A 24,328-nucleotide genomic window follows, 5' to 3' on the forward strand; every position below is an offset into this window, starting at 1 on the left:
ACTTTTCAGTATTATAATGAACGGGGTTCGATATGCCACTACATAAATTGTTGCATCCGAACTCGTAATGGCCTATTCACTCATCTGGACAATAAGCTTTGTGAGGGACTACTCATTTTTTTGCCATTGTTACTTAGTGTCTAATATTTTGCCTGCCACACAATATCTACATCTATAAATATGTGCTGTGTGAGTGAGCAAAGAAATGAACTAATGAATACTCGTATTTCGCCACAGAACCCTAGGGTATTGCAGGGGAGCCTAAGATTATTTTTATTGTTTTCAGTGTTACCATAAGCCAGAGCAATGAGGAAAAGACGCCTGAGAGGAAGGTGTGGGGACATGGCAGGGAGAGAGGGCTGCCACCAGCTCCTCCTCTCCCACACACTGGCAGGCAGGCGCTATTCAGAGCTCTTTGTCTGCCTCGGGGAGGACAAAGCTTTCATCTTAATGGGATCCTCTGCTGGCAGTGCTGTAAGTAGCTGTTTCAAAGCAGAAAGGGGAAAAAAGAGAAAGGAATGGCTGTAGAGGAGGGAAATCACTCTGCTCAATTTCTGCTTAATTATGAGTGAGGACTATACAAAGGGGAATCTATGGACAGAAATGTGGAATGCATCATCGACCAAGTTCTTTGCTTGAGGTTGTCAGCTGACAGCTGGATGTGGCCTGCGCTTCCAGAGGAGTGCATTGCAGCCACTCGAGGTTTTGGAACCTTGGAGGCAGTGTGCATATTACAGGAGTGCAACATTACAGTAGCTTCTGGTTTAAAATGGCACAAAATAAACCTTGGGTGATGGAGATATTGCCAATCTTGTTTGATATGGTGGTTACAGGAGTATATACAATTATCAAAACTCTACAAACTGAACAGTTAAGATCTCTGTGCATTTTGTTGAATGTAAATTATACTTCAATTTAAAAATGTGTTAGTAGCACGGCTGGTGTGGCTCAGTGGTTGAGTGTCGACCCATGAACCAGGAGGCCACCAGTTGGGATTCCCCATCAGGGTACATGGCCAGGTTGCAGGCTCGATCCCCAGGAGGGCCATGCAGGAGGCAGCCGATGGACGTTTCTATCTTTCTCTCCCTTCTTCTCTCTCTCTGATATCAATAAAGAAAAATATTAAAAAATGTATTTAGTAACAGTTTTTTTTGTGATTGCACTCATTCTAGAAAGTTTAGAAAATACAGGTAAGCACAAAGAAAGACAAAAATTACCAGAATTTTACTACCAGAGAAAATTTCCCTTAATATTTGGGTCATTATTTCCATTATTCCACCATTCTAGTTAGGAGACTACCTAAGAAAGCAATGTTTATTATGATATGGACGTATTCAACTAACAATCTGACCACTTATAAAATTAGTCCCCACCCAAACGTCCTCCAGCTCCCGTCCCCACCCATCCTGTCAAAGGGCTGTCAGGCAGCTGTTCCCTGAATGTTGGAGGTAATGGGAGTTGGAAACAAAGTGGACTGTGATTTTTTTTTTTTTCAGCAACAAGAGATCTTTTATAAACTCAGTAAACATGAAGTTGGAAACTGCTGGGTCATGTAAAAGCCACTGAAAAGCAAGAGTTAGACATTATGTGCATTTACCAAGAGAAAATAAACAGGGATAATGATAAGCACTTCAAAAGAGAATGATCTCACAACATAAATTGATGAACAAAAACAGATCCAGAGACAGAGAAGCAATCGATCAGACTGTCAAACCTCAGAGGAAAGGCAGGGGAGGGAAGAGGAAGGGGAAGCGGGGAGAAATCAACCAAAGGACTTGTATACATGCATATAACCAATGGACACAGACACCATGAGGGAGCGGGGGAGGAGGGCGATGTGGGGGATAAGGACATGTAAGTAATACCTTAATCAAGAAAGAAAATAAAAATTAAAGAAGAGAATGATCTCATTATCAAAGATTACAAGAAGCCCTTCAGAAAATAACAAAGCCTTCAAATTATTTTTGTTACTAAGTCAAACATATAATGGTGAAGAATGTTACATCATACTGTCACGTAATTTTGTCCAAAAGAAATAGCTAAAATATCAACATTTTAAAAGTTAATTCTCATTCAAACACTTTAAAAACCATGTTTTTATAGCACAGCTTTTCAAATGTTAGTGTGAATTGGACTCCCCTGGAAATCTTGTCAAAATGCAGATTAAGATTCAATTAGGTTGGAGGAAGGGCTCTAGTTTCTGCATTTCTAAGGAGCTCCCAGGTATGCTGATCTCATTAGTCTTTGAACCTGACTTTGAATAACAAAACTGTAAAATTGTAATTTAAGTCACTTGAAATGGCCTTTATTCAATACTAATTATCCTTGAGTATTGAGAAATGTCTTCCTATCTATTGCTATTTTAACTGTTTCAGACATATGTCATAAATGGTTCTCAAATTATAAACAAATCACTTGGAGGGCTTGTTTACACACAGATTGTTGGACCCCATCCCCAAAGTTTCATTCTTGGTAAATCGGGGGAGTGGTCTAAAAATGTGTTTTTCTAAATTCCCAGGTGATCCTAATCCTGCTGGTTTGGGGACCATACTCTGAATCACTGACTTGAATGATTACAATAACTTTCAGGGAGTTGCTTACAATACCTGTAATGTTTGCAAAACAAAGAGGAAAATAGAAATTGTACAGATCATATGAACAACACCAAACATTTAACTATCTGAATGTTCCTGGCATTTACTTAACTCAGTGATCCAACTCATTGCCCAAGGGTTCAACTTTACATTGTGTGCATAAATCAGTGGGCTCCAACTGTTTTGACTGCATAATTATTTTTATTTATGGTTTTCTATCATTTTTATATTATTACTTATATTTCTAAGGAGAGCAATGAGACTACATATGTTGGATTATCAATTGTTTTCTCTCACCACTAATGTCAAAGATTCCCTCTAACTTTACAAATAGTGGCTCTGCCATCATTTATTGATTGTGCTTGTATTATTGGAACAAGAAAATGTATATCCTACCTAATAAAAGAGTAACATGCAAGTTAACCATCAATCTGCTATACCCACAAGCCACATCCCACCAGCCAATCAGAACAAGTATGCAAATTAACCCAACCAAGATGGCTACAGCCACAGAGAACAGGAGGGAGGCTTGAGTTTCTCAGGCTATGGAAGAAGCCAAGCTCTATCTGGACTAAGCCTCCACTCAAGGCTACAAAGTTTCAATTGTAGAAGGTAAATAAATTCCAGATACCAGGGCCTCTGCTTGGGTTACCAGGGGAAGTGGCTGGCCTGCAAACTACCACAGAACCTTCACCCAGGCCACCCCATGCCCCAAGGGAACCCCCATCCTGATCTGGGACACCCTTCAGGACAAACCAGCTGGCCCCCACCCGTGCACTAGGCCTCTATCCTATCTAATAAAAACGTAATATACAGATTGACCATTACTACACACACACAAGATGGCTGCCCCCATGTAGTCAAAGATCCTGCCCCTATGTGGACACAAGATGGCCACCACAAGATGGCCAGCAGAGGAGGGCAGTTGATAGAGACCAGGCCTGCAAGGCAGGGCAGTTGGAGCCGATCAACCCTGCAGGGGAGGGCAGTTAGGGATGACCAGGCTGGCAGAGGAGGGAAGTTGGGGGCAAACAGACTGGTAGGGGAGCAGTTAGACATCAATCAGTCTGGCATGGGAGTGGTTAGGGGTGATCAGGCTGGCAGGCAGAAGTGGTTAGGGGAAATTAGGAAGGCAGGCAGGCAAGCATTTCGGAGCCAGCAGTCCTGGATTGTGAGAGGGATGTCCAACTGCCTTTTTAGGATCCTAGTGGGATCAGGCCTAAACAAGCAGTTGGACATCCCTCAAGGGGTCCCAGGTTGGAGAAGGTGCAGGCTGGGCTGAAGGACCCCCCCCCCACACACACACATTCATGCATGAATTTCGTGCACCGGGCCTCTAATACATATATATTAGTATACAGTGCTCATCTCATGAAATTTCTTTATATGGGTCATGTAAAAAATGAGAGAATTAATTAGTCAAAAGCAGATAATAGGACTTGTTAATCAACTCCTTCTATTTGTAATCAGCAAAACAATGCAATGGGCAAAAAATGAACAAATAACTGAAAGCTTCATTACAAACTCTTTTCCTCTGAGGAATATCCACTATGTATATGCAAACCTTTACTCACCACTCTTAGTATTATTGTTCTGTAGTCAATGTAGTCACCTGACTGCATTCCACCCAGCACACAGGTTTGCTGCTGGCCCAGAATGATATCTTGGAACTGAGTGACAGATGCCCCAGGAGACCCACAGCACCCCCTTCGTCCTGCCGGACTCTTCTCCAGCCCAGAGGCCACCTTAGGACTGGACTGGTGGGCTCAGGCTTCTTCCCCTCTGCTCCATAGGAAAGTGCGGTCACGAGTTCTAAAGGACCTCACAGTTAGTGAAAACCTTCTTCCCTGCCTGCAAAGGAGCATCTCTTTCATTTTGATATTTTGGAACTTTCAGCTGTTACAAAGGACTGGAAGCCACTGTTGTCTTTTTGGGGCCACGTTGGGGGCGTGAAAACAAAGAGGTGTGAGGCAGGAGGAAACATCCAAGGAGAGAGGAAGAGGAAAGGGCAGAGAATGACAAAAAAGCAAAGAGAGGAGCTGAGCAACCTCTCCAGGGGCCTCCCTCAGAGTACTCCCATCCCTCACAGACCCACCCCAGAACCAGAACCCACCAGGAATCAAACATCTGCCAGGCTGGCATTTGTCCTGGTTCACAGGGTATGTTGGTTTCCAGGTATAAGTGGAAACCAAGTGGCTCCCTTGGAGACCCCATAGAGAAACACTGCCCCATAGAGAAAAACACACCAAAGCTTTGGGGCAGATGTAACTTTGTTAAAACTTTATACTAAAAGAAACATTTTCCCCCCACCTACCATCTTTTTAAAGTTCATCATTTGTATTTTGAATTTAAATTAGAATATAGTCATATGTATTAATCAAAGATCCTGGTTTCTGTGTGATATGTAAAAATGTCTTCCACTGTAAAAACTATACAATTTTTATTGGGATAGTTTTGAAATAAGAAATTGGGTCATTATTCCATTTTTAATGAGCTGAACAGATGAGCTAATAAACACTTAGACCCTTCCTGGCCTCGGAGATTAGTGATGATTAGAGATAATTACTTTACTTCCCCCAGGAGTGTCCATAGTCATTGAAAAATATCACGAATGTAACTTAAATATAATCAATTTTCATCATATCCAGTCTTAAAGCAGTATTATACCCAAAATACAAGAGCTAACACTCAATATTATATTGCAAAGTGCCATGAACCAGGCCTAGTCTACAAGTTTTACATGTGTTTATTAATTTAATTCTTACAACAAGCTTATATCATATCCTCATCCTCATTTTACATATAAGGAAGCTGAGACAGGTAAAGATCAGGTAACCTGTCCAGTTACTCAGCCAGTGAATGTGATTTGAAAGCAGGAATTTAATGAAGGTAGCCTGGCTCCACAAGATATGCTCAGGACCACTACTAGATTTATACTGCTCCTAATAGGAGAGAAATACAAATGGAAAAAAAAAAAAAAAAAGGTTTGACAAGAAATTTAAATATATATATATATATATTTTTTTTTTCTTTAGAAAAAATGCCAAAGAAGAAATTATGTAACAGGACTAAAACTCCTAAATATCCTCCTGACTCACCTGTTTCCCAAACATCTCTTTAAAAAAAAAAATAATAATAATAATATATATATATATTTGATTTTGAGAGAGAGAGATAAACATCTATGTGAGAGAGAAACATCAATCAGTTGCTTCCCATACATGCCCTGACCAGGGATCAGCATCCAACCCATAACCTTTTGGTGTATGGGCTGACACTCCAACCAACTGAGCCACCCGGCCAGAGCCTAGACATCTTTCTTATTCCAACAGCTGTTCCCCAAAAAATATTCACCTTAAACACAATTCCTTCCAGAACTATTTTTCCTCTGCTTTGTGTTTTCCTCTCACCTGTCCCCACACCTCTTCCATATCTATCCTGTTCTTTCACTTCCAGGACATTCATTGTTTTTCATTTTAAAATATGGAAAATATATAAAGAAGAAGATAAGCAGTTATCCAGTTCCCATCACCTGGAATTAACTATTGTTAGCACTCTTACATATTTTTCTTCCGATATATTTTTAAAATTATTCTTTTTCCCTTCTTTGCAAAAATTATACATGTTTGTTATACAAAATTCAAATGATTCAGAACAGTACAAATATGTAAAATTTTGAAATATCTTAAATTCAAAGATAACTTTTAACATTAGGTAAATATTGATGAAGTCATTTTTTGGTATATCTACAGAAAAAAAGAATACATATAAATATGCTTTAATAAAATAAAAATCTTAAGACTAGTTTTATTTAAAACTATTTTAAAACTATTCAACTTATATAATAGAACATGAGTTTAATTGAAGAAAAAGATATTTTTGAAATGAAGAAATTTTGTTGGAGGGAATGGAGATTAGTGTAACCACGTGAAAAACATTAAGAGTTTCCTCATAAAGTTAAAAATGGAACCACCTTATGACCCAGTGGTGATTCCACTTCTGGTAATATATCCAAAGAAATCCAAAATACTAATTTGAAAGAATATATGTACCACTCTGTTCATGACAGCAATATTTACAATAACCAAGATCTGGAAACAGCCCAAGTGCCCATCAGTAGATGAGTAGATAAAAAAAGCTCTGGTACACTGAGTGGCCAGATTATTATAATCTCTGCATACATAATAATCTGGCCACTCAGTGTTTATCCTATATAAGAAAAGGCTAATATGCAAATTGTCCCCTAGACCAGGAGTTCCACCAGGAGGCAGGCCAGCCAACCGCCCATGTCCCCTCCCCCTGGCCAGGCTAGCCGGACCCTACCCAGGCACAAAATTATGCACCAGGCCTGATTATTATGCATTCAGAGTAGCCAGATTATTATGCATTCAAAGATGATAATAATCTGGCTACTCAGTGTATATTTATGCAGCCATAAAAAAGGAAAGAAATCTTACCTTTTGCAACAGGATGGATGGATCTGGTGATTATTATGCTAAGTAAAATAAGGCAGTCAGAGAAAGTCAAATACCAAATGATTTCACTTATATGTGGAATCTAATAAACAAAATAGAAATAGATTCATAGAATACAGAAAACAGACTGACAGCTGTCAGAGGGTTGGGTGCTGGGTGAAAATGGTAAAGGGATTAAGCAAAAACAAAAATTCATAGACAGGAAAAAATGAAGGAATTATTGAACTTCTAATTAAATTGTTTACCACATAGTAATCATTTTTTTAATTCTCTCAGGCTAAAATAATAATTAATAATAATAATAATTTACTTAAGTTAAAGACCAACACTTGGAATGATTTAATGATTTTTCTTTTTTTTTTTTAATCCAACTTTTAAGGTGTAATTTGTAATTCAGTGCATCCATTTCAAGTTGAAAACTGTTGACAAATGGATCTACCCACATAAGCACTACCCTGTTCAAGAACATTTCCATTGCTCCAAACTGTCCTCTTGTGCCCCTTTGCAGTCAATCCCCTCACCACCCCCACTCCCTGTCTTAGCAATCAATGATCCAGTTTCTATCATTATAGATTAGTATTGTTTGTTCTAGAAGTTCACATACTGAAACCACGCAGTATGCATTCTTTCCATCACTCAGCATGATGTTTTTGAGACTCATCCATATCGTTGCCATGTATCAGGAATTGGTTCCATTTTATTGCAGAGTAGTACTCCATTGAATGATTGTACCACAATATATCCATTCCTCTCTTGGTGGACACCTGAATTATTTGTAGTTTGGGGACTATTACAAACAATGCTGCTACAAACAAGTCCCTGCTGTGAACATATGTTTTATAAATTGAATTTAAAATTTTGTATTCTCTAATACCAACTTATTTTCTGAATGGAACATCCATTCACACAGTTCATTCAAATGTGACAAAAGCCTGAAGCAGAAGTCTACACTTTTCTCTATGTTATGTTTCATAATGTAAGCAGCAATATAAACTGAGCCACTTTATTTATTTATTCTTAAATATGTTTTTATTGATTTTTTTTTTTTTTTAGAGAGAGAGGAAGGGAGAGGGATATAGGAATAGAAGCATTGATGAGAGAAAAATATCAATTGGCTATCTCCTGCATGTATCCCACTAGGGATTGAGCCCTGGTATGTGCCCTGAACCAATGACCTCTTGGTTCACGGGTCAATGCTCAACCATGGAGCCGCACTGATCAGGCCAGAGCCCCTTTAAAATGAAGCCAGAGCTTCCCTGCTAGAGGAAATGCCTTGCACCTTTTATGCCTCAAATTTTTGGAATGTTAAAACAGAAAAAAATAACCTTTGGACTGGGCCTAAAGTAACCATGTGCCTTGCAAAAGGACTGTTTGCAAAAATAATAAGAAAGCAGATGTTATGACTACTGGGCCGATGACTATCAGACTGAAAATGAAAAACACTATTTAGAATTAACATCACTGCATTGTGTTTTGTGCATCGATATAAATGCTTCCTTCTAGTGATCGATGTAATTGTTCCCCTTTCGTTTCTCATGATTACCCATTGCCTTTGTCTCCTAATTGGAACATTATTTGGGCTTCTGTCTGAATCAATAATTCCCAAATAGCTATTCTTATTGATCTCAAATAAACGCTTGTTTGCCTCTCAAAAAACATCTGTTTTTCTAAAATGTCCCATATGTTTTTGTAGTGAGCATCTGTTGTTTTTGCATGTCTCCTCAAGAACTTTATTCCATGAATTCTGCCTTATTCTCCTATATCAGCTCTTTCCTCTCTCTCCATTGGCTTATTCTATCAACATGTAAATTTTTCCCATTAAAAAAAAAAAAAAAATCTTCTGCCCTGGCCAGTATGGCTCAATTGGTTGAGCATCATCCAGTGCACCCAGAGGTTGCCCATTCAATTTTTGGTCAGAGCACATGTCAGCTTGCAGTCTTGATCCCCAGTAGGGGGTATGCAGGAGGCAGCAGCCAATTTTTCTCTCTCTGGTTGATGTTTCTCTCTTTCTATCCCTCTCCTTTCCTCTCTCTCAAATAAATAAAAACATATTTTTTAAAAATCTTCTCTTGATATTATTCTTCTAGCTGTTGCCCTATTTCTCTGCTTTTTTCCATTGCAAAACACATAGAAACAAACTGTGTTTTTTTTTTAAATATATTTTTTATTGATTTTATACAGAGAGGAAGGGAGAAAGATAAGAGAAACATCGATGAGAGAGAGAGTCATCGATCAGCTGCCTCTTGCACACCCACTACTGGGGATATGCCCGCAACCAAGGTACATGCCCTTGACCGGAATCGAACCCGGGACCCTTCAGTCCCCAAGCCGACGCTCTATCCATTGAGCCAAACCGGTCCTGGCCAAACTGTGTTGTTATTAGTAGTAGTAGTTTTCAAATTCCTGTCTTCTCAGTTTCTCTTGAACAGACTCCAGTGGGGTTTTCTTCACCTTACACTGCTCCTGACAAGGCCTCTACATGGTTAAATCCAAATGTCAGTCCTTATTTTTACTTTATCTCTCTTCATTTGACAGTGTTCTCCCCCTCCCCCCTTGAAGCACGTTTTTCTTTTTGCTTCCAGGAGATCTCATTCTTTTAGATTGTCTCCTGTCTCACTGGCCTATTCTTCTCAGCCTCTAGTCTCCTTTGCTGATTCTGTGTCATCATCTGTCATCTAAACATTGAAATACTCATTCTTGGAACTTTTATCTTCTGTATTCTCTCTCCTTCAATGATCTCATCCAGGCTCATAGCTTTGAATACCACTCACATACTAATAACCCTCCAGCCAAGAACTCCCACCTGAATTCCAGACTAATATATTCAACTGTTTATGACATCTCCACTTTGAGTCATAAAAGATGTCTCAAATTTAGTTGTCTAAAATGAAACTCCTATTTTTTCCCCGCAAACCAGTTCCTCTCGCAGTTTTCTTTATCTCAGTTAATGACAACTGCATCCTTCCAATTCAATCATGGTGGCACTACCTTCAAAATTTAGCCAGAATCTGACCATTTTTAACCAAGTCTACTGTTATCACTTTGATCTGAACTATGAGCATCTCTATTCTGGATTATTGAACTATCACTCTTTAAAAAAAAAAAAAAAAAAAAAAAAAAAAAAAAAAATGGCTCTTGGAGGAAGACGCGGTTGCCCTAGCGCAGCTCTGTCCCGCTCGCTCCTGACTCACCGCTGTTCGCTCTCGCAGAGGAACAAGTCGGTCAGGAAGCCGCGCAGCAGCCATGGCTTTTAAAGACACCGGGAAGACGCCCGTGGAACCCGAGGTGGCGATTCACCGCATTCGGATCACGCTGACCAGCCGCAACGTCAAGTCCCTGGAGAAGGTGTGTGCTGACCTGATCAGAGGCGCAAAGGAGAAGAATCTCAAAGTGAAAGGGCCAGTCCGCATGCCGACCAAGACGCTGAGAATCACTACGAGGAAGACTCCCTGTGGGGAGGGCTCCAAGACCTGGGATCGCTTTCAGATGAGGATCCACAAGCGGCTCATCGACTTGCACAGCCCTTCAGAGATTGTCAAGCAGATCACTTCCATCAGCATTGAGCCGGGAGTGGAGGTTGAAGTCACCATTGCAGATGCTTAAATCAGGCTTTTTTAATAAATTGGCTATCTGTTAAAAAAAAAATGTTTTTATTGATTTTAGAGGGAGAGAGGAATGGAGAGGGGGAGCAAGAGAGATATGATGAGAGAGAAACATCACTTGGCTGCTCCTGCATGCCCCCTATGGGGGATCAAGCCTAAAATAACGGGAGTGTACCCTCATTGAGAATTGAACAGATGATCTCTCAGTACATGAAAGGATGCTCAGCCAACTGAGCCACATTGGCCAGAGCTATTCTACTATCTCTTACCTGATGTTTTCTTCCTTCATTTTTAAATGTCAACTAGATTAAGTCACTGATATGCTCAAATTCTTCTCAACTGCTCAAATGGCCTCTCAACTCAGAGTAAAATCCAAGTCAATAGTTTACAAGACATTTTTACACTCTGACCTCATTTCCTACTGTCCTCCAGTTCACTGTGCAAGGTACAAACCCACTTATGCACCGCTGTTTCCTCTCCCTCCTTAACCAGATATCTACAGAGTTCATTCTCTAATCTTCTTCAATTCAAATGTTCTCTTCTCAGCAAGGCCTTTTCTGTTAATCCCAGATAAAATTGTAGCACTCCTCCTCCCTGACAAACTCTATTCTCCTTCCCTGCTACTTTCTTTCACAGCACATATTATATATTTCATTAATGTAGTTATTTATTATCTCTCTCTCTCACTCCAACTAAAATGCAAGGCCCAGTAGAACAAGGATTCTTATCTATTATTTACTATTATATACCTGAAATCTACCATAAAATAGGTCTACGTAGAGTAGGTACTCAGTAAATATTTGTTGGCTGAATGAATAAATGGATAAATCTTCAGTATCTCTAATTCTTGTATTGGGTCGGCAACTAAGTAATTGCGGATTTTTTAATTGCGATGCATTTTTTCCTTTGCGGAAATAAAAAAGCAAAATATGATGAAAATGTTCCTTTTGATTTTCCATTTTTCAACGAACGCCAAACGAAAACTACAAAACAGATCAAAAAACTTTTTTTACTGATTAACAGCTGAATAGCCAACTATCAAATAACAAAATGTGTTTTACATTTGTACTACGTCTGCAAACCTAAAAATTCAACTGAAGCCATATATGTGTGAAACCCGCAATTACTTAGTTGCCGACCCAATAGTAACACCTTCATTTTCCTTCAGGAAACTATTCTTTCCTTTTTAGTCCATGTGGTTTGATTAGCGCTGACTTTATCTGCTCAGTTGCAGACCTAGTATGTACTTGGTATATTCCTACCCCTTTCCCCCATGCAGATCACATAGTTGGTCTAAGGAATAGGCCCATCCACAAGCCTGTCCAATGACTCTCAAATCCCAGAGTTTTGCTGATACTGTTGGGAAGAGTTGGTCTCTTTCTAATGTGGTCACTAACCTTGTAGGACATAAGCTCCAAGCTATTGGAAGCTATCTTGACACTGTGAGAGGCGAACCTGTCTTGAGAATGAAGCCGGTACACGGAACACAAATAATACCAATAGGAAAATACTGATTCCTGATCACTTCATTTAAAAACCTGGATGTAGCTGTGCCTGAGTCAATTTGCAATTGGATTCCTAAAAGAATACTAACAAAGTCAGACTCTTCAACTCTAATATGACATTGCCTCTTTTTTTAAATTTTATGTTCTTGTAACTTTTGTATATTTCACTAACCAGTTTTTCCTTATTAGTCAAAGGCAAATCTATAGTATAAGTTCCCTTAATTGCTTCGTCAGTCTTCTGAGTAATAAATTTATCAGACAGGCAAATAAAGAATTTGTCAAATTCTCTGCTTTTACTAAAATGGAACCTTTAATAAACATTGAAAGAGTTGCAATTCTTTCTTTGTAACTTGGCTCTGGACCAGTTTTGTAACTGAAATTAGAAAAGTGGCATCTAGGACGTCTGTCTAGTTAGATAGCATATGCATACTCTTGCAATAATATCACTTAATTTTCCCCCTTTTATCCTGAATAAAATTATTTTTATTATCTCTATCCTTGGGTTTCTAGATCTCCTAGTAGGTGATCTTTATAAAGTCAGGAAACATTTATTTAATATAAACTCTGTGCCTGGTACTTTTCTAGGTGCTAAAAATATAAAGATGAACTTTTTTGTTAGCTAACAGTATCTTGTCACATAGTAGGTGTTCAGTAAACATGAGTTAGTAAATAAGTGGATACATTGATATGTAAAACTACTTGAATATTCATTGGATCTATTTCCTTTGAACAAAATTTACCTTTCTGTTGACATATTTCAGTCCACTCTAACAAGTCTTGACAGTGATGATAATAATAATGACTTTGATTTATAGAGTACTAACTAGCAATATATATAATGTTTTATTTGTATTATCATTATTCCAGTCAGTAATTTTTAGATGGGTAGGAACAAAGACTGATTCAAGCTAACTTAAATAAGAGGGACTTGTACATAGCAATAAAAGAATTGTCATATCATTCAAGAATACCCATTCATAGTTGTTATAATAGTAAGTGCAGTTTTGGATTCAAGGCATTTCTGAGGACCTAACAGCAGTAATTCATAAACCTTTGGCATTATTATTCTTTATATATATTTTTTTTCTTGTTAATTCTCACTGGAGGATATTTTTCTATTGATTTTTAGAGAAAGTGGAAGGGGGGAGGAGGAGAAAGAGAGAGAGAGAGAGATGTGAGAGAGACACATGGATTGCTTGCTGTCTGTACAGGGCCCTGACCAGGGCCAGGGATCAAGCCTGCAACAGAAATATGTGCCCTTGACCAGAATCAAACCCAAGCTACAGGTCGACACTCTATCCATTGAGCCAAACTGGCGAGGGCCTCTTGTATTATTATTAATTATCTTCACTGTGTAACATTCCATATGCTGGCTTCTATCTCTCATCCTTTGGCAGTTGGCCACTCCTGGTTCAAGAAGCGCATAGCCAGAGTCAAAAAAGCATTAAGTGACAATTGGTACTCAGTGTGGAAAAGACTATTGACAGTGGTGGAGGCTGGGGTGAACTTAAGAGAACTTAAATCTTATTTAAAAGGAACTATCAATTGCTGTCATGTGGGAATATAGATCTATTTTTGCCACAGTATTTGACTTTTCTCAAGAATCTAGAGATCCTGAATTAAATTTATTAATTGTTTTGAAGGGTAGTAACTAACTAAGCAACAAGAAAGAAAGTAAGAAAGAAGGAAAGAAAGAAGGAAAGAAAGAAAGAAGTAAAGAAAGAAGGAAGGAAGGAAGGAAGGAAGGAAGGAAGGAAGGAAGGAAGGAAGGAAGGAAAGGAAAGGAAAGAGAAGAGAAAGAAAAGAAAGGAAAAGAAAAGAAAAGGAAAGGAAAGGAAAGGAAAGGAAAGGAAAGGAAAGGAAAGGAAAGGAAAGGAAAGGAAAGGAAAGGAAAGGAAAGGAAAGGAAAGGAAAGGAAAGGAAAGGAAAGGAAAGAAAAAGAAAAGAAAAGGAAAAGAAAAGAAAAGAAAAGAAAAGAAAAGAAAAGAAAAGAAAAGAAAAGAAAAGAAAAGAAAAGAAAAGAAAAGAAAAGAAAAGAAAAGAAAAAAGAAAAGAAAAGAAAAACACTGCATGGGCAAACCTGTGCAGGCCTGTGCAGAAAAGGGTTAACATAGCAGGCCTTCCTGCTTATTCTTAGAAAGGCCTACTTACAAGGTTGACCCTTGGCTGGCATCTGGAAACTTGAATTTGGGGAAAGTTCCCACCATTCCTGGAACTGATAAGAGTGACTCACTGGGCCCAAACTCTTTGTACAAACAACAGGATTTATACTGAGCACCTGCTTTCCTGCTGGGAGCCTAGAGCTTTGGTATGTACCTGGAGGAGCCTGCTTACATAACCAGATGAAAACCTGGTGCTGAGTCGCTAACAAGAGCTTCTCAATTGGCAGCATGTTACTATGTTGTCACTACTTACTGCTGGGGCAATTGGGCACATCCTGTGTGACTCCAGGGGACCCGTGGGAGCTTGCACCTAGTTTACCCTGGACTTTGCCCCATGTGCTTCTCCTTTTGCTTATTTGATTTTGTATTCTTTGCTGTCATAAACCATAGCCATGAATAAAACTACATGTTGAGTTCTATAATTCCTCCTAGTGATCATTGAACCTGGGGTTAGTCTTAGGGACCGCTTCTCACCCACACACACACACACACACACACACACACACACACACACACCCTGCCCCAGCACACGGCCAAACAAAATTTATCTTTGAGCGAATCTAGCCCACAGGTATTACTTTTCAACTTTTAATCTAAGAATGGTCATAGGTGGTACAAGCCCCACCCCAAAATGGGTATTGTTCCATGCCTTATTTTATTTAATCCTCACAACAGCCCTGCAAAATAAACATTTTTATAATCCCATTCTATACAGGAGGAAATTGAGACTCAAAGAGCTGAAATTTGCACAAAGCCATATCATCTGCAAATAAGCGGAAGGGGCGGGGCTCAAAGAGAGCGAAGTCCCACTTGATTTCTATATTATCTATATGAAATTATATTCCCCCTCTCCTAATAAAATTTCAGGATTACTTTATTTTCTAGCTCCTATGCATAGCATTTACATCTCTGGAACTAAAATTATTGTTATTCCTCCCCCCCACCTTTTAATTTAAGCAATATCTGCTTTTCTTTTATTCCATTCCAATCTTCCCTTTCTGTCAACCACGAATGAGCCAGCAGGGGAAGAAGGAATGGAAGGTGGAAATTGATAAGAGAAGAATAAACCCAGCAGCTTAGCCAGATTTTGTTGGCCTGGTCAAGAGTTCCCAACAATAGGGTCTGTTGTGGGTAATGCAGGGTTAACCTGGGCTGGGGTCCTCATCCAAGAAGGGATGAGATGATTATTACTGCCTCCCAGACTATGGGAGTATTTGTCAGAGGGACCGTGATAGTTATTCCAGAGGGATCAACAGGGTTTGAAGCAGAAGCTCATCCAGCATCGGAGAGACAGTGACCTAGTCTGGGTATCAGGATAAGAGGGTGAGAAATGGATAGGCAGGTTGTCAAGGCCCTAGCTGGGGTCCAGGATTGAGTTACACTGTCGGGAAAAATTAACATGAAAACCAGGAAGTTGGGTAGAAACCCCACAGTAAGACCTTAACTTATATTTTTAAATATATATATATATATATATATATATATATATATATATATATATATATATATATATATATATATATTTTATTGATTTTTAGAGAGGAAGGGAGAGGGAGAAATAAAAACATCAAGAATGAGAGAGAATCACTGATTGGCTGCCTCCTGCACATCTCATACTGGGAATGGAGCCTGAAACCCAGGCAAGTACCTTGACTGGGAATCAAACTGTGACTTCCTGGTTCATAGGTTGACGCTCAACCACTGAACCACACCAGCCAGGCAAGATCTGAACTTTTAAAGTAAAAAGTTAGGAAGGCAAAATGCAGCTTAGTGGCTGAGCAAGTACTTCAGCATTCCTCTCTAGTTCAGATTATTAGAACAACAGGACTAATTCCAGGCTCTTACTAATAACATTCTGGTCATCTTAGTGACTGTCCAGGACAGTGGTTCTAACCTTTCTAATGCCAAGACACTTTAATACAGTTCCTCATGTTGTGGTGACCCCCAACCATTAAATTATTTTCGTTGCTACTTCATAACTGTAATTTTGCTACTGCTAATGAATCATAATGTAAGTATCTGTGTTTTCCGATGGTTTTAGGCCCTACAGCAGCAGTTTTCAACCTGTGGGTCGTGAAGAAAATAATTTTATGGTTGGGAGTCTCCACAACATGAGGAACTATATTAAGGGGTTGTGGCATTAGAAAGGTTGAGAACTACTGGTCTAGGAAGTAATGATAAAATTGAGTTCATAAAGCTGAAGGTCTTTATTACCTAGTAGAGGCCCAATGCATGGAATTCGTGCAAGAGTAGGCCTTTGCAGCCCTGGCTGCCTTGGCCATCACATCCCCAGCTTCATCTGGAAGGTCGTCCGGAAAGTCATCCAAATGGTCGTTCCACTGTTTGGCTGTTTGGTCGATTTGCATATTATGCTTTTATTATTATAGATGTCTAGACAGAGCTGAACACTCAAGCCCAGCCCTCTAGGATTCTGATAAGCAGTAAGTTTAAACTACAGAAATGAAAGCCCTCATCTTTTAATATTGTTTGGGAAGTAACCCTATATAATAAAAGCCCAGTGACCAAATGGCAGAACAACCAGTTAACACTAACCACCAGGAGGCAAATGCTCAACACAGGAGCTTCCCCCGGTGGTCAGTTCACTGCCACAATTGGAGTGCTGCTTGGCTGACCAGGATGAGCAGCTTCTCCTGCTGTGAACCCCTGGCTGATGCAGAACCCGGGCTGCAATTGTCACCTTCTTGCCCCAGGCTCCTCCTCCTCACTCCCTGCCACCTCCTCTGGATGGCCTGCGGGCCATGCAGTGCCACCACCAAGCTCGCAGAGCTGACCCTGAAGTCTGGGAGATGGGTTCGTGGCCCGGGACTGAGGCCTACACCACCCCCTCTCAGTGCTATTGTCCCTGGGCTCGGGCCTGGCCCTAACCCTGTTCCCTGGAGAGGCAAGTGCCCCAGCTCCACAGAAGATGCGGGACCAGGGAGCAGCCACTCAAAGGGCAGGTCCACAGCCACTCAGCTGACCAGGATGAGTAGTGATCCCACAGCAAGCCGATCCCTGCAGGTCACGTCCCCCACCGGTGCACAAATCTCATGCACCAGGACTCTAGTAGGAAGTAAAGACTCGTGGAATTAAAATACTTTTATGAATATTAGAGGATCAGCTAATGAAAATAAATTTGGTGATAGCAATAAGAATGGATTTGAAATGAGAAGTAGTTGCAACCCTGACTGGTTCCCATTAAAGATACAAAATCCAGTGGCTAGGGTGTCGACCTCTGGACTGAAGGGTCCCAGGTTCGATTCTGGTCAAGGGCACATACCCAGGTTGCCAGCTCGATCCCCAGTGTGGATTGTCTGGTGCTTGGCATACAGTGATCAACAAAACAGATAAGTTTCCTCCCCTTCTAGAGATTATTTTCTAGTGGGAGAGACAATCAATAAACAAGTAAATACATAAAACTGTCAGGTGGTAATAAGCCATTTATGAAAATAAAAGCCATATAAAGAGAGAGAATGAAAGAAGTGCTAGTTTAAGTAGAGTGACTAGTCAAAGGTGATAGATACTTGACAAAAACCTTCAAGGAATGAAGAGAGTAAGCCATGCTACTGTTTGAGAGATAATGGGTTTTGAAGCTCTGAGTCTTGGTTGATTCTCAAACAGGCTGTAACTAACTATTAAAGACAAGAAGTCACTCTCCCTACAGGACGTCCTTTATTAGGCACTGAGTACACTGGTTCCTGTGCCCTCCATCAGCCCTGCCACAGCAGGCTCTAGTTCTTCCCTATGGTTATGTTCTTGCTCATTTTGACCACAAAGCATCACAGTACTAACTGCCTAAGTGCTTTACACGACTTTCTGGAGAATGCAGCACTGTTTCAGCCAACCTTTGATGGCCATCCTAAGCGTGGCTAGGGTGGGGGAGAGGATGTGCATGTGCATACAGGGACTCTTATTCTCATCCCCATACCTCCATTAGGTGCCCAGAGAAGCCCCATAAATGAATATACAGTCTAAGTCACAGTGTACTTATAAGTAACTTCAAAATAAATCCCCAAAGTGAATTCCCTTCCTCCCACCTAACACCCCAACACACACACATATGCTTGCTTGTGTGCGCGCACACACACACACACACACACACACACACTCACACTCAAAGAGTGCTACTCCCAGTTTGTCCGAATGGACATTCAGGCACCGGTATTGACGGCCTCCTAGGTACAGCTCATTTAGCTCTCACTAGAGAGCCTTTCCCATTGAATTTACAGTTCCCATACTGTTGCAAGCTGGATTCCTCAGGAGTCCACTCTAAGACAGAGTTAGTATGCATGAAGTTCATTACGTAGTGTCTTGGGATTAGCACCTGTGGACAGAAGGAGAGGAAACGAAAGAGAGAGTAAAGGAGGGGAGGGGAGAGGAGGGGAGGTGAAAAAGAGGGGAGGGAAGGGAGGAAATGGGAGGGGGAGGGAAGGGAAGAGAGAGTAAAGAAGGGGAGGGGGAGAGGAAGGGAGGAAAGGGAGCAAAAGTGGACAGAGAGAGAAGTGAAGTTGTGATTCAGTTCCAACGACAGCCTTGGATAATACCTCAGAGAGCTCTAGAGCTGGAATGAACCTTCAGAGCTGTCCCAGGTTGGGCCAAGATAGCTAGACCTTTATGCTCCCACATTGATGAGTTATTTTGAGGAATCTCAGGCCACACAGAAAGGCTCTGTGTACATGTTCTGGCCAAGGTCCCAGCCAATAGCCCACATCGTCCTGTACATTTGTGGATGAGGAAGTCTTAAGATGACTCAGCCACAGTTCCACTGAAACCACAAGGGACTGGGTTAGTGGAGTCCCATCAGCCCTAAGAACCATGAGGGGCAATACAGACCGAGCATAATACCCTCTAGGTTTATTCATACTCTTGTGCTGTGTTACTGAGTTGCGGTCGTTTGTCACACAGCTATAGAAAATTGAAACACTGAAGAATTCTTCCAGGGGACTAAGACCGATTTAACGTTTTCTAGTCAGAAACTTTTAATAGTTTTGTCTTTAGATCTAACCATCATCCCAAAGTTTCTGTCACAATTTCTCTCAAGAGATTTTTATACCTTCACAATAAAATTCTAAGAGCTGCCTTTAACCTCTCTAAGGTGAACAAGCAGGTAATATTCCTGTGGTATGTGGAATGCAGGTTTTGACCCTGAGGACACTAAAATAACAACTTACTTTCTGTTGAAAGCATCTGCACTACTCTACAGAACCAAGTAACTGTAGTCTATTGTTTTACTTTTACCTACTCACATTCACTAGCTTATTCTGAGACTTTACTATAAGAAGTTAAAAGTTAATTACTTTAAAGAAAAAAAATCAGTGATTGATGGAAGTCATTGAAGAATTTAAACAAAAGAATAACATGTTCTGATTTATTTTTTAATTTATATATTTTTAAACAATGCTATTTCTGTTTTAGTGAAAATAGAAAAAAGAGAGATGAGTTAGGAGGCCATGGGCAGTAATCCCAAGGATAGATGATAGATAAGAATCAATAGGATTTGATGCTGGATTAGCTATAGAAGGTAAGAAAAAGATCAAAGATTTCCATATTTCTGGGATGAGCAGTTGGAAGTAAAAACTGAAAGAGACATGGAATTGGAGGAGATGGAAAGATCAAACATTCAGGTTTAGCCATGTTCAAGTGCATGTTCCCAGAAATGAAAATATTGAGAAAGAGTAATAGTCGGATAATGCCCTCTATAACCCCAAAAAGAGGTGTGTGCTGAACGGGGGGATAAGAATACAATTCAAGTTGTAAATGTACTTCTGCATTTGTTTTTGTTTAATCAGATGTGCTTTCCTTTCCTTCACCATCTTCAAAAATTATCGTTCAGCCTTGCAGAAATGATGTGCCTCATTTGTAAGGTTGCTGTGAGATGTCTGCCATCTGGTGGACAGTCACGGAGAGCATTATAAATTTGCCTTGTCCAATGAATGGAAATTTTACTGTCAAGATGAATAACAGAAATCTTTTTAATATCAATGTCTTATTAACAAACATTTACATCTTTATCTACATTTATCATTAGGAAAAATTGATTGCCATGTTTAAAACTAAGTCACATCAAAGTGTACAGCATTGAAAACGTTTATACAAGGAATCTTTAGTTTTATAAAGTGATAAAACTAAACATAAACATAATTTCAAAATTTGTATTTTCTGAGAACTACATCAGAGAGGATATAGTCTTTGGGCTCTTTAACAAAAATAAATTAATATTTATTCTCTTCTCCCCCACCCTAACTCCCCTCTCCCCGCTTCCCCAGCCCCAGGGAACATCCCGTCTGTGCTGGAATTGTCTTACTGTTGTATCGCAAATCAGAGAGCTGGACAAGACGCCTTAATCAGCCAATTAGCTAGGAGTCATCTTTATTGCACGCAGGTTCAGAGCAGATTACCTCTGTCCAATTCTGAACAAACACGGGAGGGGGTGTTTCCTTTCTATATCCTTCCAGTTCTTTGTGTACATTATTTTTGTAGACAGCTTGTAACCTTGAGTACATAGCATATCTAGCAAACACCTGTCATATCTATACAGATAATTTGTAACCTTGAGTATCATATTATATCTATACAGACACCTGTAACCTTGAGTATCATATCCATACAGGTACCTGGTATCAATATCAGCATATCAGTTAGATGGCTAGCTTGCAAGGTCAGACAATTAAGTTTATCTTTTCTATTCAAGAAAAAAAACAAGGTTATTTTACAGTCTAAAAATAAAAGAGTTGACCTACAGAATAAGAGACTGTCTAAGAATAACAGAGTAGTTCAAACAGCAGTTTCAAACAGCAGTTTTTCCAAAGGAGGGACCACTATGCTTCATTACACAGGCTCATGAGAACATGTCTCTTCCGAAAACTATGTTCAGTGATTTTAGGTCGATAGCTTGAAATTGGCCATTGTAGAAGTATTTATACTAAAAAAAAAAATTCATATCAAAGTTAGTTTAGTTTTATTGTTCAGAAAACCAGTTTGCCAGTCCACCATGCACATATCTCTTCTCTCAATTCCACCCATTTAAAAAAAATGCATTTCATGAAATAGTTGTTTAAAAATTATTTTACTTAAATACAGATTTTGAAATTTGAGAGACATGGAATCTTTTAGAAAAGCCCATTTGAGTTCTGTATTTTTCTTTTAGTGAATTTTAAGAAGGTTATTTATTATTAAAATTATTACATAAAAGTAACATATCTCAAATTGTTGTAGTTTTAGTAGAACTGGCATTTGGATTTCTTGAAATAATGATTGTCAGCTAACAGGTTCAAGGAATGACTATTCAGCTCTAAAATTAAGGGCCCAGAAATCTGGAATTTTATACATACTTCAACGGAGAAATATGTGCTTTGAGACTTTCCTACTCTATTTTTAGAGGTTGGACTGGAGAAATGTACATTCTTATTACATTTGTCTGATGACTCAGAAATAGTCCCTCTGATATTTTTGAGAGCAGTGTTAGTTACATTGCCTTTAGTTACATTGTCATAAAGAGGCCTAAACAATAAATGTGAGGAATTCATTTTTTAAAAATCCAAATCTCTTGCTAAAAGTCCTAGTCATAAAGCTTTTGACTCAGAGGCTTTATGCTCAGTTCTCTACTGTGCCATATTCTAGAACAGGATTTCCAGATTTTATCGTTTCCATAAACCCTCAGATCAAAGAAAATGCCAGCACTCTGCTTTCTGAAGCAGGAATGAATTGACCTGTTTCATGTCAGGTGAGGTTCAATATGGCAGAGAAATTCCATTAAGGGGAGGAATTCACAGGCCTTACTAGCCTTCAGAGTGATAGTATTCTATCATTGGTGCAAGTGGATTGGGATGGGGACTCAAGAGAAAGGGGATTTGAGTTGAATCACGTTAGGGGCAGAGGAGACAGTATTATTGGATATTATGGGTGACAACTGGAAACACATTGCTAATGCAATACATTCACAGCTAGATAGGTTCAACTTTCACTTCCTCGAGGACAGCTATTTTTGTATTTTCTACACCTAGCATAATACCTCAGAAGATATTTGTTCATATCTTTACGAAATTATACAGATAACCATGAATGCAGTTATTTATTTAACTTAATGCCTTGTTTTCCCCAGGAAACTACAAGTTCCATAAAGTCAAGAATCATATCTGTCTTATAAATACCATATCTCCAGTGTTTGGAATATACTAGAGCAGTGGTCAGCAAACCACGGCTCTTTGGCCCCTTGAGTGTTCTAACTCCACTTCTTCAAAATAGACTCACCCAGGCCAAAAACCGACTTCTGCGCATGGGCCACAAAGTTTCAGTAGCACTGTATGTGCGCGCTTGGACGGGTATTTTGTGGAAGAGCCACACTCAAGAGGCCAAAGAGCTGCAGTTGGGAGGGGGTGGGGGGATCAGGCCTGCAGGGAAGGGCAGTTAGGTGAGACTGGGATGGCAGAGGAGGGCAGTTGGGAGGGATCAGGCCAGCAGGGGAGGGCAGTTAGGGGTGACCTGGCTGGCAAAGGAGAGCAGTTAGGGTTTACCAGACCAGCAGGGGAGGGCATTTGGGGGCGACCAGGCCTGCAGTGGAGGGAAGTTAGGGACAATTGGGCTGGCAGTGGAGCAGTTAGGCATCTACCAGGCTGGCAGGGGAGTGGTTAGGGGGTGATCAGGCTGGCAGGCAGAAGTGGTTAGGGGCATTCAGGCAGGCAGGCAATTAAGCATTTGGGAGCCAGCAGTCTTGGATTATGAGAGAGATGTCCGATTAGAGAGGGTGCAGGCTGGGCTGAGGGACACCCCTACCCCCCATGCATGAATTTCATGCACCGGGCCTCTAGTCTCTCTATATAAAAGTCTAAGCGATCATTCAACCATTTGACTGATCGTCTGGTATCTATGACGCATAATGACTACCAGAGGCAGATGCCTTGACCAGTAGAGGAGGGAGCCTGATTCCTTACAGGATCAGCCATGGGTTAGCTTGCTGCTGGGGCACTGTCAGTCCTGAATCTGCTTTACCCGAACTCTGGACCCAGAGATCAGTTTTGGCCTGATCCCTACAGGATAGACCAAGGGACCCCACTGGTACACAAATCTGGTCACTGGGCCTCTAGTTGTAAATAGCACTGCAGTAAACATATGAGTGCATACATTCTTTTGAATTAGTGTTTTGTGTTTCCCCAGAAGTAGACTTGCTGAGTCATGAGGCAGTTCCATTTTTATTTTTTTTGAGGAAACTCCATACTGTTTTCTGTTAGTGGCTGCACCAATCTGCAACTCATGAGGCTTCCTTTTTCTCCTCACCAACACTTATCATTTGTAGATTTGTTGATGATAGTGATTCTAACATGTGAGGTGATATCTTATTGTGGTTTTCATTTCCATTTCTCTGACAATTAGTAACTTTGAGCATCTTTTCATATGTTTATTGACCATCTGTGTGTCTTTTTTTTTTTTTTTTTGGAGAAGTGTCTCTGAATAAACATTTTTCTAAAGAAGATATACTAAAGACCAACAAATACATCAAAACTTGCTCAATATCACTAGTCATTAGAGAAATGTTAATCAAAATCACCTTACACCTATATGAGTGGTCATCATCAAAAAGACGAGATAGATGCTGGTGAGAATATGGAGAAAAGAGTTCCCTTATACACTGCTAATAAGATTATAAACTGATACAGCCACTATGGATGAGAAAGCAAGCTGAGAGCTAATAACCCTGCCCTTACTTGCTCCACCATAACCACGCCATTGGCTTCTGTAATCTTGCTTGCTTCTTGCATCAGCCAACAACCCAGGATGCCACATGTGTGGAAAGAACCCTAAATACCCAGAAGCTTATCATGTATAAAAGAAGGTGAGAACCTAGGCACAAGGCCCAGCCTCTGGAGGGGACTCTGCTGAGTCAGCACCGGTGTGAATAAAACAGTTCTTTCTGAATCTCCCAGTGTATATGGTTTGTAGCTTCCCGCCAGCCTGATTTCTGCCATGACATTTGGTTCCCTGACCAAGAAGCTG

General features: G+C 40.0%; 1 protein-coding gene across 1 annotated transcript; it reads left to right on the forward strand.

The window, feature by feature from the left end:
• The first annotated feature begins 10,204 nt into the window (after positions 1–10,204).
• On the forward strand, positions 10,205–10,714 carry LOC311620130 (small ribosomal subunit protein uS10). The gene has a single exon (XM_084879185.1). The coding sequence runs from the start codon at positions 10,313–10,315 to the stop codon at positions 10,670–10,672; it is 360 nt and encodes a 119-aa protein (XP_084735311.1). The 5' UTR covers positions 10,205–10,312; the 3' UTR covers positions 10,673–10,714.
• The last annotated feature ends 13,614 nt before the right edge of the window (positions 10,715–24,328 follow it).

This window comes from Pipistrellus hanaki, assembly GCF_964339955.1.
Source record: "Pipistrellus hanaki genome assembly, chromosome: 3".
Classification (NCBI taxonomy): Eukaryota; Metazoa; Chordata; class Mammalia; order Chiroptera; family Vespertilionidae; genus Pipistrellus; species Pipistrellus hanaki.

Excerpts from the sequence above, each read along its gene's own strand:
- LOC311620130 (XM_084879185.1), top strand. The coding sequence starts at position 10,313 with ATGGCTTTTAAAGACACCGGGAAGACGCCCGTGGAACCCGAGGTGGCG.